The 22094-nt window shown below is 38.5% G+C and overlaps 1 protein-coding gene across 1 annotated transcript in view; it reads left to right on the forward strand.

Moving 5' to 3' along the window:
• The first annotated feature begins 7085 nt into the window (after window positions 1-7085).
• Window positions 7086-22094, forward strand: part of LOC150088670 (proline dehydrogenase 1, mitochondrial-like) — a 228835-nt gene continuing 213826 nt past the window's right edge. The window contains exon 1 of the mRNA XM_090369616.1: window positions 7086-7415. Coding sequence (XP_090225742.1) covers window positions 7086-7415 — 330 coding nt within the window. The remainder of the gene's footprint in view (window positions 7416-22094) is intronic.

The following is a 22094-nucleotide window of genomic DNA, read 5'->3' on the forward strand; positions in this document are numbered from 1 at the left end:
AAATAAGAAAATCCACTTAGCAGCTTTGAACACTTCTGACTCCCACTAGCCTCATATTGACTGGAACTTGTGGATTGGTCACTCATACACTAGTAAGACTTTTGTGGATTTATTGGATGATTGTTTTTGCAGCAGCATCTTCGAGTTGCAAGCAGAGAGGGTAATACCCTTGATCTGGTTATCAGCAGTGATCATTCGTGTATTAAGAATATCCAGATAAAGGAACCACTAGGTGGCAGTGGTCACAGTGTACTGATGTGGGATTTACTTAAAGATAAAATTACCATCAGGGATAAAGGAAAGGGTTTTTGCTTCCACAAAGGTGGAAGCAAAGGCCTAAATGGTTATCAAATGAACTAATGAGACTCGTGACAGAGAAGAAAAATTTATGGGATGCATATAAATTATCAAGCGACTCAGAAGCCTATGGCAGATATAAGCTAGTCTGTAATCAGGTCACAAAAGAGGTCAGGCAGGCGAAGGCAGATTACGAGAAATCTGTGCCAAAGGATGCTAAGAAAAACAGCAAGGATTGCTTTACTTATACAAACTCTAAAAGGCAGGGAATGAATCTGATTGGTCCACTTGACATCGATGGTTCGACTGTTGATGATCCTGCTCAGATAGCAAACAAACTGAATGAGTATTTTCCATCTACATTCACACAAGAGGAGTTATTAAGGTTTGAAAATGGCAGAAGGTTATCAAATTGTCGCAGGGTGCTTAATGATTTTGTAATAACTGAGAGCAAAGTGGAGGAGAAATTGTTGAAGATAAACATAAGAAAGGCACCTAGGGTGGATGGGATCTATCCAGTTATATTAAAGGAGGCGGCAAAGCAACTAAGCAAACCCTTAGCCATAATTATGAGAGCATCCTTGGACTCAGGGGAGGTCCCCACGAACTGGAGATGTGCAAATATATCCCCAATTCACAAAAGGGGATCGAAGAGTGACACGAGTAATTACAGACCAGTTAGTTTAACTTCTGTTCCGGGTAAAATAATAGTCACTGGTTAAAGATGCATTGCAGGATCATCTAGACAAGATTGCAGCAATAATTAGCAATAAAAAAAAAAAAAAAGTTTTTTGTTAAGGGAAAGTCTTGTCTGGCAAATGTGATAGGATATTATGATGTGGTTACAAAAGAACTGGATGCAAAAAATAATTTTGATATATATTTGGATTTCAGGCAAGCTTTTGACACTTACGGATGGAAGACTATTGTACAAATTGGAGCAGAATGGTATTAAGGGTAAGTTGCTACAATGGATGAAAGGATGGTTAAGTGGGAGAAGACGGTGGTAATCAATGGGTGCTGTTCTTCTTGGACTAATGTTATTAGTGGAGTCCAACAGGGTTCGGTGTTGGGTCCACTGTTATTTTGTATATTTATCAGTGATATTGATGAAGATATATCAGGCTTAGTGTTGAAGTTTGCAGATGATACAAAGTTGGCAGGGTTGATAATGACAGTAATAGCAGTGTTGTATTGCAACAGAATCTAGAAAATTTGGGGAAGTGGGCTAAGAAGTGGCGACTGAAGTTTAACCTTGACAAATGCGAAGTACTGCATATGGGTAGAAGTAACCCCAGAGAAACGTACCAACTGTGTGGTAGTACACTTAAGGTGGTAGAAAATAAAAAAGACCTGGGAGTAATTGTGCAGTCAGATATGAAGTTTTCTGAGCAATGCAGACAGGCTGCCAGGGCAGGTCATGGGGTTTTGTCAATGATATATAGGAAATTTTGCTAGCAGGGAAAAGGAGGTGATTGTCCCTCTGTATAAGGCAATGGTCAGGCCACGCCTTGAGTACTGTATACAGGTCTGGAGGCCTCATTATAGGAAGGATGTAGATTTGCTTGAGCGTGTGCAGAGAAGGGCTACAAGATTGGCGAGGGGAATGAAGGGATCCTCTTACCAAGAGAAACTAAGTTCTGCAAATTGCAGTGGCTGGAGAGACTAGGCAACTGCGCAGTGATCTGATCGAGGTGTATAAGGCCTTGAACGGGTTGAGCACACTGAATTCTCATGGGATCCTTCCACTTGTTCAGATTACGAACCTAAGGGGACATAAATTCAAATTAAGAAAAGACAGATGTAGAATAGATGCCCAGAATTTTTTGCATTTAGTCAGCGTGTGGTTAATTGCTGGAACAAACTTCCATCTGTCGTTGTGGAAGTTGATAGGTTGAGTAAATTTAAGGAGGAACTGGACAGGCATTTGGAGAGAATGGTGTGATTTTTTTTTTTTTTTTTTTTGGCTGATGCTGCATAAGCTGATACACTTGCTTTCTTGCATCACATGCCACTACTACTTCTGGATTACAGGTTGGTTTTCTTTATGACCCCATGAATTCTTCCGTTTTATAACAACAATAGTGCTAACAATTGCCTAAGGTCCACAGGTGCGAGAAACGAGTATGCAGTTGAGTTATATTTGTACTTCTCTGGGAATTAACAAGCTTAATTTGTTGAGGTAAGCTGGGGGATTAACACAAGAAGCGATGCCACTGTTCACACGCTGTTACTGTATGCACTCTCATTGACTTATATTTTTAATTTAGGCTACCTGTAGCTGCTGGTCCCAAGTAAGCTGTCACCTGTGTTTTACATGAAAGCACCCTTAGGAAGAGGGGTTGGTTTGAAAAAGTAGAGACGGTCTCCCGAGGAAGACAGTGGAGCGAGCGGCGGTGTCCCCAGTATGGCTACCACAAGAGAAGGGCAAGACCATCAAGTCCCACCAACTGGAAGTGCTTCCTGTGCTAGTGACCACCCAGGGAAAAGTAAGACATAACAGGAAGGGAGAAAACGCCAACCAATGAAGTGGACCATCGACATGAATATGTACATCATGCAAGCATACTACGAAATAACGAAGCTGGAGTCTGATATCACAACTTACAGGGCGAGGCTACATACCAAGTGGCTGGAACGATTCGCAGACATTCAGGTCAGCGAATAACGGACCAGAGAAGGACCATCGTCACGAAGAACCTGATATCTCCTGCAATCGTAGAAAAAATCAAGCAGGACGTGAGCGATCAACTACAAAGGATAAGGAATACGGAACCAGAGCAGGAAGGGCAAGAAAAAAATACAATCCACAGCAGCTGAAGCGGAAACAGACATCCAAAATAGAGGTTGAGTGGAAGAAGCCCCTAATAGAATTTGAAGGAATGGACCCCACAAAGACTCACGTGATACCGAAGCAGAGGCCGAATAGAACCTTGTGGAGAGTCACAGACCACCTGAATCGGCACATAATACCGCATTACCTCTGCAGCAATGGTGCAACACTGGAGGCCATCCACACAGCCTTGTATTGTGTTGCGGTAACAGCCACGAGGATTAATGGAAGAGAAGCAAGAGATCAGCAGCAGAAGAACCGAAAACAGAAGGAACCACCAGTTGGGAAAGTAGACTTCAGCAGAAAATAGAAGAATTAAGAGTAAAGATAGGACAATTTTCCCTGTACTAACGGGGAAATAGGAGAAAGAAATTAATTGGAAAAGTGAAGAGCATCCTCAAGAGAGACAGCGTCCAGAGCAAACATGAGACTAAAAATCAGAGAATGGGAGAGTACTTGGACACATTGAGCAGAATCTCCTTGCACTCAGCAAGAGACTACGCCGATACAAATAGGGCTCCGAGAGGAAAATAAACAACCAAATCTCCGAGTTCCTGTAGATCATCGAAACTACAGGAACTCGGAGAAGACGGGAAAGAAGGTAACGGACCACCCGAGAAGATGGCGATTGATGAATTCTGGGAAACATATGGAGCAGAAAAGTAAGACATTACAGCTGAGCCACCTGGATAGAACTAGAATGCAATAAAACCAAGGACGTAGAAGAAATGAGAGGGTGTGGAGATTCGGGAAAAAGAAGTAAAACAGACAATCAAGAACTCTCACATCTGGCGAACTCCAGGAATAGAAAACTTCCACAACTACTGGTACAAGAAGCTCACTTGCACATATACGCACCTGGCAGAGCAGTTCACACGAATGATAAGGCACCCAAAGACAGTCCCGAAGTTTCTTACTCAAGGAATCACATATCTGAAGCCTAAAGACGAAGATACAAGAAACCTGGCGAAATATAGGTCAATCACCTGCCTCCCAAAAATCTACAAGATCCATACCTACTGCATAACCAGGAAGATATCAGAGCACTTGGAAAGCCAGGACCTAATGGCTCATCAGCAGAATGGATGTAAAGGATGCAAGAAGCAATTAACCATAGATGCCGCTGTTATGAAGCAAGCCTACAAGAAGTGCTACAACATGTACTCAGCCTACATCGATTACCGCAAGGCCTTCGATTCCATGCTTCCTAGCTGGCTAATCGAGACGCTGAAAATCTAAAACGTCAATCCGATAGTGACAAACTTTCTAGGAGAAACGATGACGAAATGGAGTACCACGATTAAGGACGACAATATCACAACCAGGCCAATCCCCATCAAGAGAAGATTCTTTCAGGGAGATGCCATGAGCCCATTGCGGTTCTGTCTATCACTTAACCCGCTATCCACCATGTTCAACAGTAGCAAGTACGGATATAACCTCAAAGAAGGAAGAAAGAACCTGTACACCCTCACCCACCTGATGTACATCGATGACATCAAGCTCTATGCGGAAACCGAGGAGCACCTCCAGCAACTACTTCAGATCACTGAAGAAGTCAGCAATGATATTAGGATGGAATTTGATCTAGATAAATGCAAGACCCACGGATTGCACCAGGGAAAATTAGTCAACCGAAACCAGCAGCTGCAGATTGGTAAAGAGATCTCATTTGTAGGCCTCTCAGGGAGAGGCCTACAAATACTTGGCTGTGATGGAGGCTCAGCAGTTACATCACAAAGAAATTAAGGCCTGCCTGACCGACAAATACCATCAGAGGTTCAGAAACCTGCTTAAAGAAAAGCTGAATGGAGGGAACACAGTTAAAGCCATAAACACCTATGCAGACCCAGTGCTAACATACTCCTTCGGGTCATAGATTGGACTAACACCGAGCTGGAGGTTATCAGGAGAAAGACAAAGACGATGATGACCAATAGCCGCCAACACCGCCCGAGATCTACCGTGGAGAGACTGACAATTGTCCTTGAAGAAGGAGGAAGGGGCCTGATAGACCTCATTGAGCAACAGAAGACAGCGATAGTTAACCTGAAGAATTACTTCTAGAAACTCACAACAGCACTCCACCAGGCCATAGGGAAGATAGACAAGTGATATACCCCGCTCAACCTAACCGAGGAGTTCCCCCCCCAACCAGGAGGTACAAACGAAGCTAGAAAGATGGTCAGAGAAGACACTCCATGGCAGACACTACAATGATCTCCCTCAAGATCACATAGATAAAACTGCTTCCAATGCCTGGCTCACGAGCGGGACGCTCTTCCCCGAAACTGAAGGATTCATGCTCGCCATCCAAGACCAGGTAATAAACCCCAGAAATTATAGAAAATACATCGCCAAGGAGCCGGGAGTGTCCGATGATACATGTGGACGATGCTACCTGGCCTCAGAAACGATCGAATACATCACTGCGGGGTGCAAGGTGATCAGCCAGACTGAGTACACTCATAGACAGGTTGCAAGGATCATTCATCAGAAGCTAGCGAGGAAATACCAGTTGAACAAAGAAAGTGTACCATACTACAAGTACGAACCACAGCCAGTACTATAGATCAGAACCTACAAGCTGTACTGGGTCCGCGCCATAATAACGGATAGGACAATCACACACAACAGACCGGACATAACCCTTGTGGACAAGAAGGAAAACACTATCTACCTGATTGACATAGCGGTACCAATCGCTAGCAACCTGCAGAATACCCATGGGGAAAAAATCAGGAAGTACACGAACCTGAGACAGGAGATCAAAGAGATGTGGCATATGTAACAAGTAACGACCATCCCGATTATTGTGTCAACCACAGGTATGGTGCCAGATACCCCTACATAACCGCCTAGCAGCAATAGGTGTCCCAGCGAACACCTACAAACGACTCTAGCAAGTCGCAATGCTGAACATCTGTAGGATAGTCAGAGAGTTCCTCACCAACAGTAACACCAGACATAACAACACCACCCTGTGTACTTGGTAGCAATACCCGTCACAAGCTGGAACCCCCAATCAGGGAGAAATAATAATAATAATAATAATAATAATAATAATAATAATAATAATAATAATAATAATAATAATAATAATAATATCTTGTGAGAATTAGGCTTGGCACACCCAGGGCCCTGAGCTGGATAAAATCATTCCTCTTTTCTTTGGCGATTCTCTCTCTCTCTCTCTCTCTCTCTCTCTCTCTCAGGGAGAGATGTAGAGCTGTTGGAACGAGTACAGAGAAGGGCAACAAGATTAGTGAACAGAACAAAGGGTTGCTCTTATGAAAAAAGGCTTAAGTTTTGCAAATTAGTGTCTGCAGACTAGGCACCTGCGAGGTGATCTGATTGAGGTGTATAAAGCGTCGAATGGTTTGATCATGCTCAATGCTGATGGGATTTTTCTTCTTGCTCAGAATAATCACCTGGGAAGGCATAAATTCAAATTGAGGAAAGACGGTTGTAGGATCGATGTGCGGAAATTTGCCTTTAGCCAGCGGGTGGTTGATTGTTGGAACAAACTTCCATCTGTCATAGTGGAGATTGAAAACTTAAATAAGTTTAAGGCAGAACTGGACAAGCATTTGGAGTGAATGGATGGGTGAAATGGGAAAGGTTTTTTTTTTTTTTTTTTGGATGATGCTATATAAGCTTGCTTTCTTGCATCATGTGCCCTTGCTAATGCTAATGCTAATACTAACTTAGAATTTTTTTTGGCTGGTGCAGCAAAAGTGTTAGGCTTTCTTGCACCGTATGGGTAAAGATAATAATAATAATAACATATGTTGTTTGACCTGAAATCCTCGAAAAGCAAAACCGAATGTAAATTCCATAACTAAGTTTCTGTAGTTGGTTGTTGCGACATAGTTCTCCTAGTGGATATGAATGTCACGTGGTTTCCCGATATATACTTGCAGCGGAAGCGTTAGGTGCTTTATTGAATATACAAATGGCTACAGTGAAGTGTAGCAGTTTTATATCTAAGCAATGTAAGTACAGATTTGTGTCTCCATATGTTGGTAGTGCTTATCCTACAAATTTCCTTATTGGTCTACATTTTACTTCTAAATGGAAATCGTCATCGGCAACTATTATTTCTCAAGAGGCTACTGTGGATGCTGCGCACGATAAAAAGGAACCTCCACAACGTGATCCGCTTGATCTGACTTTTGAAAATACGAAAGATGCGTATAAGAGTAAAACCACGTGGGAGCTCCTGAGAGCCTTATTTGTTTTGAAGCTTACCGCATACGATTTTCTTGTAGAAAATAATCAAGAGGTATGTAAGCATTAACGTAACGTACTGGTTATTATGATGTGGAGAAAGTGCGAAGTAACTCTTATTTATCATATTTATAAATCGGTTTAATTCTAAAGTACTATAATATATCTTGGGTTTCACTTAGGTCACACCCTACATTTCATTCTCGTATTCGATTTTGCATCCGTTATCATCTATGGTCGTTTGGTTTCTCCAGAACTTGACTGTATATTGAAATAAATTTTGAATGAAAACGCGAAATTTCGAAGAAATACAAATTTTTGAATATTTTTCATCCCGTTGCGAAGCAACCATAAAAGTTGCACTGCAATCCATTCTTGGTATTAGTTGCAATATTTGTCGTTTCATCAGTTAATTCTCCAAATACAAAATACAACATATGCGGTAGTCTGAATTCTATGAATGGGACCAGAAACACTTGAATTCCTATATAGACAGGAATACAATAAAGGGGCATTTTGTAATTATATTTATTAAATTTTAATAAAATGAATAAACTTTGAAAGAAAATGTAATAAAATTATTAAATTAATTCTAAAAACATGAAAAACAAACATAAAAACAATTTTTTACAATTAAAAGGAGTTCATCAAAAAATGTTTTCCTTTTAGGTAGTTTATACTGAAAAATCTTACTTTTTTTTTTTTTTTGGAACTTCTGCAAATCCTTTAACTTTAAAAATTATGAGGATTTACACATGCTTCCCTTCCTTATGTTTTTGTGGCTAGCAGGATTTAAGCTGCCTTTAATATATTGTAAGCACATTGTGGTATTAGTTAAAGAAATATTGTTAAAAGTAGCATACACCAATGAACTAAATAAATTACTTTTAAGTAGAATTTACTGTGAGAAAAAATTTTGGCATGCCTTTACTCCAACACAGAAAACCTGCTTCACAATATTTACAACACTGAACTTGTATGAAAATCTCAGAGATACCCAGTTCCAACACAGGTTCCTCTTTCAGGCTTAATGACAAGATTCTACAAGGAATTATGTTGCCAAGTTAAAGCTTTTTGTGTTGGAATAAAGTTAAAGATCTTCATTAATAGACCCTGTTGTAATTTCCATTAACAAAATTTTTAGCACAATAAACTACCTAAAAGTAATTTGTGTGGTTTAATAGCATTTCTTCTATAATATTTGTTATTGTGTTTGTTTATTTTTCTTATAATCAGCACTGACACAGTTATTACATCTCTTGTGAGCATAAGTGACCTCCACTCTATTGAAGCTGCAGGTGCCTGTTATAAATCTCACCGTTTTTGTTTTTTCAGATTGTAAGTTTTACAATGTGAAAGTGTATAAATAGAGCATTGACTCTACAACAGACACATTTAAGTAACAATACATTTAATAAAACCAAGAGCGTGTATACAAAATTTGCCTAGAGGAAATTTCCCACCAGCTTGTACAACTGTCATGAATCATTAATCAGTGATTTTGTTATGTCGGCTGAAAAATACCGATTGCAGTAATTTAAAATTTTCCCCCCTCCCTCTATTGGCAGTTTAGTAAAGAAGTGGAATGTTATTTCAGTGCAGGTATTGAAATAGTTTTAGAAAATAATTCATCACCACTTATTTTTCTATTATGAATCTCTGGGATGCTTCTGTCCTTCCAGTGACTGACAGATCTTGGCTCAGGCCCTTTAGAAATGAGTACATTTAACTAGGATTTGACTCTCGTATATTATTTTTCAATCGATTAACTTCACACAGTAGATGAATCATTTATTCACTAAAAGTTCAATGGCACTGTTGTCTAAATGGTCCTGCATTACTTCTTTAACCAGTCACTCATCAGACAGCCTCAGTGATTAGTAACAGAAACTTCTGTTCCAGGAAAAATAATGCAGTCACTGGTTAAAGAAGTAATGCAGGACCATTTAGACAGGAATATAGTATAACTGCATTCCTTAACAAATCTATGTTGAAGTCACAGCATAGATTTGTTAAGGGGTGTATGACCAGTCTGACTGAATACTATGACACTGTAACAAAGTACAGGGGATCCTTGTTATCCGAGGATAATTGGTTTCAGAAAATTCCACTTAAAACGGGAATCAATTTTCGTAATGTTTATTATTTAAATAAAACTAAATGCAAGGCATAATATTTTAAGAGTTTAAGATTCTATATCTATATAATATCAATGTAGATACACCATAGCTCTTAAATAAAAACTATGATAGTAGTATGAAAAGCAATATTTCATCTGTATATCATATTGTGCTCATCCTTCACAATGAGTTGCCTGTGTATTGTACTACCTCGAATCAGTAATGCTTCACTAATAGAGACTATTACTTATTCTCGGTGGGCGCCACCACCCAGACGGCACCGTTTCAAAGCTAGTTGGCTTTTCATCAGTGAGTGGGCAGGTACCCTGGTATTGCAAGTGAAGCATTACTTATTCGAGGTAGTGCAATACATGGGCAACTCATTGTAAAGGATGAGTAGATATGGTGTATCTACACTGATATTATATAGTAATGTTTATTACGGACTTTTACATAGTAAAACATGGACGAAGGAACTGAAAAATGGGAAAATTATTTTATTAGACTTTTTTATTATAATATGTTACACAATGTAAGGTTAAGTAAAGTTTATTGAAGTTGCACTATTTTTCAGTTGTACGAATAAAGAATGAATCCAGAGTTGTTCGTGTTTTTTTTTTGTTGTTGTTGTTGTATTTTTTCAGATAAAATTGTGTCGTAGCATTTAGGTATGTCTTTAACTTCACACTTAACATTTGTTGCATGATCATGAAGAAGAACGTACTCAAAAAATATTCGAGTGCTTGGTCAATTTTCTCAAAGGAAAAAGCTGTAATTCTTTAATTTTCAAATCCTTGTAACTGCGGGGACTTGGATAATGAATACTTGGATACCGGGAACCCCCTGTAACTGGATGCAAAAAATGATTTTGACATCATAACTTAGATTTCAATATAGTTTTTGATACTGTTGTACATAAACAACTGTGATATAAATTGGAGCAGTGTGGCATGGGCAAGTTACTGCTGTGGATTTCAGTGAGCACTGGACTTATTAGACTAATATTATTAGTGGAGTCTCCAAGGTTTCAGTGTTGGGCCATTGCTGTTGTGCAGGGTTTCCCAAAGTGTGGTCCGCGGCCCGGTACTGGTCTGCGAACAACTTATTTGAAATATACCTACATAAAACTATAAGAAAATTTCCTGAAAAAATGAAAATATAATAAAATACCAAATACCCACTTATACTAAAAATAAATTTAATGCTTTTTATAATTTATTAAATTTATATGTATGATGCGACCAGATGACTCTGCTCTTAACAAAAAAAAAACAGTGGCAGATGCGCTCATCAATTTTATTATGCCATGTAATTAGCACGCATGCGTACATCTTGCATCTGAGGTGACGGACTGCCTGTGCCACAGAGTAGTAAGATAGGTTACTACTCTGTGGCCTGTGCCGTCTCTATTTACAAACTCACCGCAGTCAGTGAGAACCCTACAAGCGGAGTGTATGTGCCTATTGTTGTGTCTTATTCATTTTTGTTGCTGTTGCCTGTGAAGTGATAAATTTAATACATGCTATTACACTTTTTTTTTAAAATAAATATTTATATAAACATCCTGTCATTTTTAATATGGATAAGTGGCTGAAGAAATGTCCACCTAACAAGTCAAGTGATGTGCAACCTAGTACAAGTAGAGAATGGAAATAATATTAATAAATGAGGTTGACATTCGAGGTGAGCAGACGCGCTTCGTCAGGGCTCCTCAGTTAAGTGGATTGGATTACTGTTGATTAGTGCTTTTAAATATTTGATTTATTTAGATATTGTCGGATTATTTTGTTATAGGTTTTCCTGTAACGGTTTGATTTTTATAATATTATAGATATAATTTTTTAAAGTTAATTTTCATTGATATTTAGCTAATTTTAAAATGGTAGTTACGAGATCTGCCTTAAACACATCACAGGGTATTGTGACTCGCTCGGAAATAGCCGATGCCGATTTACGGGTGAGTCATGATTTAATCCGTTGCGGAACCTGTGGAATGTTTTCCAAGGTCGACCTGGTGACTAAATCATAGCTCACCTGGGGATTCTTTTCTTTGTGATCGATGTAAGGAGTGCACCGATCGTAAATTACAATTTGGTGCACTGATGGAACAATTTAAGTCCCTGAAAAAAATGGGTGCTAGCCCGCGAGAATAATGCATCTGGGAGCTCATCAGGGACTCAAGACTCCAGCAATCTACCAAGTGATGTACACCCGATTCGGGCCTCAAAACAGAAACACTAAGTGCAAACTACTCTGGTTAAAAAGGACATTGTTTTATTAGGAGACTCCATTGTCAGGGAAACAGGGAATATTTTTTGTAATAAGGATAGGTGGAGTAGAACCAGGGTATGTCTGCTGGGAGCAACTATTAATGATGTCACCAACAGGGGGTAAAGAGAATATTATTATTCATGTGGGAACTATTGACGTACATGATCTGACAGTTTGTTGGAAAAATACAGGACCATGCTGAAGAAATGCCGCAAGCTAGGCCACAATGTCTATGTGTCTGCAATTCTGCCCAGACACGATAGGAGGGATTATATGTTAAAAGACTTTTGGATTAACTCAAGACTTGAAGGACTCTACAAGGCTTTAGGGGGGAAATTTCTATCAGTATGGCCCACACTTGTAGATAGAAGGAATTTGTTTTGTAGAGACAGGATACACTTAAACAAAGGTGGTGCAAAAGTTTTTTCCAGTATTACTGAGGATACCTTAAAGGTTCAGGGAAACTGCTAGTTATGGGGTTTGGTTTTTTTTTTTAGGAGCATTAGCAACTAAGGCCGTGTTGCTCCGGGAAAATGCGGTGGTCATTCCTGACCTTTCCGCATCCTCCGTATTTGGTGGTGACGGACTCGAACCCCGGTCTAAACAAGAAGCGTGTGCTACGCACTGTTGCTCCTTCCCACCTGGCTACGGAGGTGCCAAGTTACGGGGGGGGATGTGGGTAATACTGACACGTGTTTATCTGATAATATTGGTCAAAGTAACTCTTGCACATACCTCAAGAGTTCTTATCTGTTACCCCAACTGGACATATTATCTAGATGTTCTGGGGGCAGAAACGTTTCAAGTGAGCGGGTAGCTAATGCCAGGGAAGAGAGCCTAAAAAACTTCAAGGGTTGTGTTAGGGTTGTTAAATATACAAGAACAGTGTCTTAATTGTTTATATAGTAATGTTAGAAGTGTTGTCAATAAAATGAGCGAATTCAAACTGCTGATTAAAACAAGTAACGCGGACACAATAGGGCTTACGGAGATGTGGTGCCACCCGGAAATTGGGGATGATGAGTTTCAGTACGGCTTGTATAATGTATTTAGGAAGGAAAGGGTAGATAGAAGGGGTGGTGGGGTAATGCTTCTTAACAGAAGCAGCCTGAGTGCAACGATAGCTTTCCCAGATTCAGACGTTTCACATGCTAGTATAGAATCTGTATGGTGTGAGATAGTTGGAAACAATGGTATAATGCGAGTAGGAGTAATCTACAAACCAGTTGATTGTGAAGATTATGACGAAAGCCTCTACATGCAAATGGAATGGGCAAGTAAGCATCAATGTCTTATTATGGGCGATTTCAATTTGCCTCTAATTGATTGGAGTAAATGGGAAGGAAACTCGACATGGGGAACAAAATTTTTAAATCAACTAGATGACATGTTATTTGTATTAACTTGTCAGGGAAAGTACTAGAGAAAAGAATATCCTAGACCTCATCATCACCCACGAATCAGATGACATAACAGGGCTGACAGTAGAGGAACCAGTAGCAGGAAGTGATCACGGAGTTCTATGGTGGATGATGATGAGAGAGGTAGCAGCAGTAAAAGGCAAGGAATGGGTTTTAATTTCAGAAAAGGAAATTATGATGCCTTAAGGTACTACATGGCCTCTATTAACTGGGTAGATATCGCAAAGAGAATGAATACATTTGAACTGTGGTATGCTTTTAAAGCATTAATCACCGATGCCTTGAATGCGTATTTACCATTAAAAAAATACTTCATGAGGAGGGTACCAAGTTGAATGAATAGTGAAGTTGCCACATTACTTGAGCAGAAAAAGGTGGCATGGAAAGGTTACAGAGCAATAAAAAGTACTGAAGCCTATAACAGCTACAAGATGATCTGTAATAGAGCCACAGAAAAGGTTTGACAGGCAAAGGCAGTTTATGAGAAACCACTAGCAAACAGAGCAAAGAGGGGGTGGATAAGGAATTCTTCACATATATAAATGCCAAGAAGAGCAGGACAAACCAGATCGGACCTTTATGTAAGGGAAAGGGGATTGTATTAAATACACCAGCTACCATTGTAGATGAACTCAACAGTTATTTTGCATCGATATTTACAAATGAAAAACCTTTTGTGTCAATGGGAAATTGTGGGAGCGAAGTTGAAAAATATGTAATTAATGATATTGAAATTTCACAAGGTTATTTAATGAAAAAAATTTCAAGCCTACAGGCAGTAAGGCTCCTGGAGTGGATGGAATATACCCTATAATCTTAAGGGAGGCAGCAAGTGAGTGCATTGAACCATTGAGGCTAATTATGCGAGAATCACTAGACTCTGGGGAGATTCCCTTGGATTGGAAAAGTGCCAATGTATCTCCCATACATAAGGGTGGCTCTAAGAGTGAAGTGGGAAATTATCAACCCGTCAGTCTGACTTGTGGTAGGGAAAATCATGGAGGCAATGATCAAGTGTGGAATTCAGGATCATTTGGATCGAATTGAAATTCTCAAGGATACTCAGCATGGTTTTGTAAAGGGAAAATCATGTTTAACAATTCTGGTTCGCTATTTTGAAAGGGTCACTCATGAGCTGGATTTAGGGAATAATTTCGACATTGTTTATTTAGATTTCAGCAAAAGCTTTTGACTCAGTCCCACATGAGCGGTTGCTTTATAAGCTGGAACAGGTTGGAATCACTGGGAAAATCCTTAGATGAATAGCAGGATGGCTTCAGGGCAGGAGGCAGAGGGTTGTGATAAATGGCTATTCCTCAGATTGGGTTGATGTAAGAAGTGGGGTTCCCCAAGGATCAGTATTAGGACCACTGTTGTTTTTAATTTTCATAAACAACATCAATGAAGGGATAGAGGGCGTGATGTATAAATTTGCAGATGATGTTAAAATTGGTAGAGTAGTTAATGATCACTGTCAAGCTGAGCATCTTCAGAGAGACTTAGATAGACTTCAGGAATGGTCAGAAAAATGCTTTAATCCAACAAATGCTTTAATGGGCAGCTATGCTTTAATCCAACAAAGTGTAAGGTATTACACCTGGGAAACAGTAATCCCAAAATAACTTATTCACTTGGTGGAGTTCAACGAAACCAGGATTAGGAAAGGGACTTGGGTGTTACGATACGGTCAGACATGAAATTCTCTGAGCATTGTAAACAGGTTGCAAGGATGGCCCGTGGTGTCCTGTCGATGATCTATCGAACTTTTGCAAGTAGAGATAGGGATGTGCTAATCCCATTATATAAGGCTTTTGTTAGACCACACTTGGAATACTGTGTTCAAGTATGGAGACCCGCACCTAAAGAAAGACATTGAGCTTCTTAAAAGGGTGCAGAGATGGGTAGCTCTCCTGGTGAGATCGGCAAAAGGGCGTCCTTATGAAGAAAGACTTCGAATATGTGGGTTGCAGAGTTTGGAAACTAGACACCTTAGAGGAGATTTGGTTGAGGTGTTTAAGGCTCTGAGAGGCATCAGTAAAATGAATGAGGACGAAATTTTCAAGATTATAAATGATGCTAGAACTGGGGGACATAAATTCAAGTTACGGGGGGAAATGTTTAGATTGGACTGCAGGAAGTTTTATTTTAGCCAGCGAGTTATAAATTACTGGAATAAGTTGCCTACATGGGTGGTAGAGGCTGACAGTTTGGGGAAATTCGAAAGTCATCTAGATAGTACCTTCGGGTCAGGGAAGTGCATAGGATGATAGGTTTAATTTACTTTTCTTTTATTAATTATTATTATTTATTTATTTTTTTATCATTGTTTTATTCAGGTTTTTTTTTTTTTTTTTTTTGGCTGGTGCAGCATAAGCCATAGGCTTTCTTGCACCATGTGGCCAATACAGTAATACCCCGAAGTTACGCGATAGGTGGGTCCAACGAAAATTGCTTAAGTCGAATTTGCGTAAGTCAGGGTACAACTTTGCATATAAATACATATAAATTTTGTTTAATTGGGACCAAGGACTAACAAAAAGACTAATTTAAAAGAAAAATATTTAATAAAATTTCAGTTATTTATACATATTAATACAAATTATGTATTAAAAAAATAAATGAGTTATGTAAAAAAGTTATGTCCATGGCTTCATAAAATCTAACAAATTCGTCTGACGACACAGCGCCTTTTTTTTCACGCAGAATTTCTTCGTAGCAAGCTAATAATTTTTTATTCCTTGCTTTGTAGCTATAATGCGTTCTTCGTTGGAGTCTGTTTTATAAAATTTTTAAGCCCTTTTCAATTGAGCTGAGACCTTCTGTCAAGCTTGCAACTGTCATGTGCTTTTCTGGTGGAACTGGGTCTGAAGTGTCAGATAATTCAGTGACGTTTTGCTCATGCATCTCTATGAGCTCATTCATTGTCAGCTCCTCACTATGTGAATCCAACAGCTCGTTGACATCATCACCATTGATTTCCAAATCTAATTGCCTGGCAAGATTAACAACTTCTTCTATCATATGAGCGACATGATCAGTTTCTGGTGTTGTTTTCGTCTCGTTTTTGAAAAAAAAAATGGACAAAGTTTCTTCTAGACACCATTCAATGTTTTTTTGTGAATTTCATCCCAAGATTCTTCAATGATTCTTACGGCATCTAAAACATTGAATTGTTTCCAAAAGTCTTTAACAGATATCTCACTATTTTGTCTCATAGTTTCATTCAGATGTGCAAACGAACGCCTCGTGTAGTAGGCCTTGAATGTTTTGATGACTCCCTGGTCCATCAGTTGAAGCAAGCTGGTTGTGTTTGGAGGCAAAAACAACTTTCACACATCGGTCGAAATTAATTAGGGTGGCAGGAGGGTGACCGGGTGCATTGTTAATAAGAAGGATCAATTTAAATGGAATCTGTTTAGACTTGCAATAACGTTCGACTTCGGGAAGCTGTCATCCAAGCTTTATGATTTGACTTCCAAATCACTGGTAAGCTAATTTTAGATATATTTTTTAAAACTCTTGGATTTTCAGAGTGATAAATTAAGAGAGGTTTTAACTTGCAGTCACCAGCTGCATTCCCGCCGACCATCATTGTCAATCGTTCTTTGGAAACCTCAAAGCCTGGAAAGTGTTTTCACGAATAAAAAAAATGTAATTTCTGACAAAAGTTGAGCACGAATTCGAACGCACACATATAAATATGACAGTTGGAATGCAAATTCTTGTATATGTGTGCATCTCATGCGGCAGCAAAGTTGAATTTTGTTCATCTTTCGCTCTCGCTCTCCGCCGTCGCACCGTATATTAATAGCATATGAAAAACGACCTTGAAAATAGTGGGTGGCAGTGTTGCCAAACGAAAAAATCAAGAACCGCATAACTCAGAGTTCACGTAAGTCGGGATATTACTATACTAATGCTCTGGCAATTGCCAGACTGACAGCATGTAAAATAAATCCAAAATCTCTTGGCCAAGGCAGTATTATGAAGATTATTTAAAATTTGGTTTTATCTGCAATAACCACATGCTATTGTGCGTTATTTGTTTTGAAACATTGTCAAATGAATGCATGAAACTGTCAAAACTGAAACGGCACTTAGATTGTGTGCGTCCAGAATACTCAAATAAAAGGAATTTTTCATTAATAAGAAAAATGAATATATTTAATCTAGAAAGTTTTTTGTAAAAACGGTTTCTGTGAGATGTTGCAATGAAGACTTGGTTATGGCTTCATGTGAAGTTGCAAAACTAATTGGTGAAAAGTTGATACTTCCTTCACTAAAAGTAATTACATCTCACCTTTATAAAAAAAGAAAAGAAAATCAGCTTCATTTACTCTCCTTATCAGATAATACGGTGAAGCGTAGAATTGTGGAAATGGCGATTAATATTGAACAAACTCTCATAAAGCGCATTCAAAGCTGTAAATTTTTTTCTTTACAAGTGGATGAAAATACAGACATAGCAGATAATGCCAATTTAATGTGCTTTGTAAGGTATGATTTTAAGGACACTGTCAGTGAAAATTTTTTTGTTCTGTAAACCCCTACCAACAAGAACAACAGCTGAAGAAGTTTCTAAATTAATCAATAATTATATAATTATATCAAAGTGGAATCGATTTGAACAAATGCATTAGATTGAGTTGCGATGGTGCCTGGTCAATGGCAGGTTCCCGTACGGGACTTTTTCCGAGGGTAGCAGTAAAATGTGGATTCGAAACTCGTTTACTTTTAATGTGGAAGAATTCTGTCTCGATGAAAAAGAAATTGATTCTGTTATTGAACTATCATGTGACACAACATTAAAAGACCACTTCAATCAGGTCTCGTTGATAAATTTTTTGGCTAAGTTGCCATGAAGAATATAAGCATTTATCAGAAAAATCACTGAAGTTTCTTATGTCATTTGTAACAACTTATGGAGGGTTTCCGTAGCCCAGTGGTCAGGAGAGGGAGTGCAGTAGCACGTGCCCCTTGAGTAGACCAGGGTTCAAGCTGCTGACTGCTAAATACAGTCGATCTGCCAACCCGCACTGGACCAGCGTGGCAGATTATGGTCCATTTCCCTCATCGTGAATTGTTGAGGAGGCTTCCATCTTGCAGTGGGTTGATAATGGCTGCAGTTTACCTTTTTACAAATTTTAAACTAGATTCTTAACATTTATTTTATTTTTTTTTTTTTTTAAAACAAATGCCAGAACAAATTGGACATCAAGCCAGATTTAAAAATCAAGTTGACATCTTTTCCTCACATAGTAATTTAAAATTACTGTGATGGAAAACAGCATCATTAAATAAATACAGATAACCTTTGTATAACATGGTAGTTTGGTTCCTACAAAATCTTGTGCAATGCAAAACCGTGTTATAAAGGACTAAGAACCAGTACAAAAAATGGGGGGGTTACGTTCCAAAAGCTAACAAAAATACACCATTTTTTTTATAACTATTGGAAACTTAATATTTTAACTTTATTTTTAATAATAGTAGTAACTTAAATAGTAATAACTGAACAAACACCTTACCTTACAAACTGTGATACTTATATGTCAGATAATGTATATTCATTTAATTTTCTTCCTCTTCATCACTGCTAAGCACAATCTCTTCTGCAGCATCTAGATTTCGTGTACCTTCAGCTTTCTTTAACAGTCACGATCTGCATGATTCGAAGTCACAATCTTTTATGGTCTCAAACAAGCACAAGTTCAATAGCCCAGGGATCTCTCAACAAAATACAGTGGACCCCCGCTTTAAATATATAAAGCACAAATTTAACTTTATTACCTTACCAATTAACAAAGTTAAATGGTATGTGAAAATCGGAAGAATATTTTCCAATTAGCAAAATAAAATAAATTTATGCTTATGTACATAGTTTAATTAATACTTACTGTAATATGTACATACTAACTAATTGTTATATATCTGTTCACTGACTTTTTTTTTTTTTTTTTTTTGGTTGTAAAATTTAAAACAGTAAAAATGACAAGCAATTAATAACAAAGAACCCGGCACGCACAAGTTGCAATAAACATGATACGCACAAGTGAGGTACAGATTAATGAGTTTCTGAACATTTACTTATGTTTTTTATATGATTGAATATTTCATGGAAGGAGAAACACATATCACTATAATAATGTGACAACCCACAGAATTCCAGCTATCGGTACTATATCAAATGCAAGAAGATCGAGTTTACTACCCATTTATAACTGATTACACTAACAGAAAAGACCAATAAACTGGAAAGTGCAAATGGTTTTTATTGTTTTATGGTAGTGACCCCCAGAAATGTGCTTTAGAAAAATATTACGAAGGTGATAACAACTAGCAAGTCAACAGCAGGGATTCACAAAAAGGAATGGAAACGTTGAAAATTACCTCTAACATAATAGCAGGGTTTTCACAAAAGCTCAAAAATACTGTGTTATGTGAGATTTCCCGCAATTTTCAAACCATGTTAGAGTGAAACCGTGTTATATAAGCACCATGTTGTGCGAGGATTGCAACAGTTTATCAGTCGTGTTAGAGCGAAACCATGTTGTAGAAGTACTGTGTTATACGGGAGTTGCCTGTATTTATTTGCTCAAAAACAGACTCAAGAATGTCAATTTTATGTAAACTTTTGATAATAAACAAAAATGAATTACCTATCCTTTATTTATATTTACTGATGTTAATGTTACACAATTTTTCATAATTGCATTATTACTGGTATGTTAAATTTCCTAATGGTAGTGTCATTATTTCCTGAACCTATGAGTATAATTATTGAAAATACATTAATTTATAGCTTATAGGTGGGCCATGAAATAAAAAATCTGTAAACACTGGTCTGCACTTGAAAAAGTTTCTGCTGTTATGTATATTTATTAATGATATTGGTGGAGGCATATAAGCCTTAATGTGTAAGTTTGCAGTTGGTATTAAGGTTGGAGGGTGGTTAATCACAGTAATCAGAGTATGCAACTACAACACAATCTAGACAAATCGGGCAGATGGGCTGATATGTGGGAATTGAAGTTTAATATTGACAAATGCAAGGCACTTCATATGAATGACAGTAAGTTGAGATTAACGTACCAGCTGTGTGGGGTACCACAGAGTTGTTATGTTAATCTCTCAAAGTACTGAGGAATGAAGAAAATACATGGATATTTCTGCAGTCAGACATTAAGTTCTCTGGGCAGTGCTGACAAAGCTTCTAGGACAGCTCATGGGTTTTTGGAAATAATATACTAGATTATGGACAGCAGAAATGACGTGATTATACTTGTATAAGCCAATATTATTATTTTTTTTTTATTTTTTTTATGAAACCCCACACACAAGAAGTATTAGAACTTATAGTACTTAGTACCATACATGAGTTTGTACAGAAGTTGAATGAAGAAATGATGATTCTGTGAGTTTGAAGTTGGACAGTAAAAGGACACTGACTGGCTGCAGCATGTGTTTGGATTCTTTCGGAAGAGAGAGCAGGAATTATGGAAGCCAATTCAGAAGAACAGTACCCATGGAGGTATCTATAGAAAAGGCATGCAGCAGAAACAGAACGTCTATGAGACAGAGTGTGGAGAGACTGTTGGAGATGAGTCATTAATTAACCTAACTGCCCTCTTCTGAGTGGAATCTAGAAGCCTAAGAGAGGTTTTGGGAGCACCACCCCAGATGTGGGAACAATATTCCATGGTAGAGTGGATTTGCGATTTGTCCAGAGTGAAGAGCTGTTTAACAGGAAGAAAAGTAATAGTAGTAGTAGTAGTGCCATGTGATGCAAGAAAGCAAATGTATGAGCTTATGCAGCATCAGCCAAAAAAAAAAAAAAAAAAAAAATCACACCATTCCCTCCAAATGCCTGTCCAGTTCCTCCTTAAATTTATTCAACCTATCAACTTCCACAACGACAGATGGAAGTTTGTTCCAGCAATTAACCACCCGCTGGCTAAAGGCAAATTTCCGCACATCTATTCTACACCTGTCTTTTCTTAATTTGAATTTATGCCCCCTTAGGTTCGTAATCTGAACAAGTGGAAGGATCCCATCAGAATTCAGTGTGCTCAACCCATTCAAGGCCTTATACACCTCAATCAGATCACCGCGCAGGTGCCTAGTCTCCAGCCACTGCAATTTGCAGAACTTAAGCCTCTCTTGGTAAGAGGATCCCTTCATTTCCATCACCAATCTTGTTGCCCTTCTCTGTACACGCTCAAGTAAATCTACATCCTTCCTAAAATGAGGCCTCCAGACCTGTATGCAGTGCTCAAGGCGTGGCCTGACCATTACCTTATACAGAGGGATAATCACCTCCTTTTCCCTGCTAGAAAAATTCCTATATCATTGACAAAACCCCATGACAGAAAAATTCCTATCATTGACAAAACCCCATGACCTGCCCTGGCAGCCTGTCTGCATTGCTCAGAAAACTTCATATCTGCCTGCACAATTACTCCCAGGTCTTTTTCATTTTCTACCACCTTAAGTGCAGTACCACACAGTTGGTACGTTTCTCTGGGGTTACTTCTACCCATATGCAGTACTTTGCATTTGTCAAGGTTAAACTTCAGTTGCCACTTCTTAGCCCATATGCCCAAATTATCTAGATCCTGTTGCAGTAGCACACTGCCATTACTGTCATTAACAACCCTGCCAACCTTTGTATCATCTGCAAACTTCGACATTAAGCCTGATATACCTTCATCAATATCATTGATAAATATACAAAACAACAGTGGACCTAACACTGAACCCTGTGGGACTCCACTAATAACATTAGTCCAAGAAGAGCAGCACCCATTGATTACCACCCTCTGTCTTCTAGCACTTAACCATCCTTTTATCCATTGTAGCAACTTACCCTTAATACCATTCTGCTCCAATTTGTACAATAGTCTTCCATGCACAACAGTGTCA

This window comes from Mastigoproctus giganteus, chromosome 3 (assembly GCF_048544385.1).
Source record: "Mastigoproctus giganteus isolate SK-2022 chromosome 3, ASM4854438v1, whole genome shotgun sequence".
Lineage (NCBI taxonomy): Eukaryota > Metazoa > Arthropoda > Arachnida > Uropygi > Thelyphonidae > Mastigoproctus > Mastigoproctus giganteus.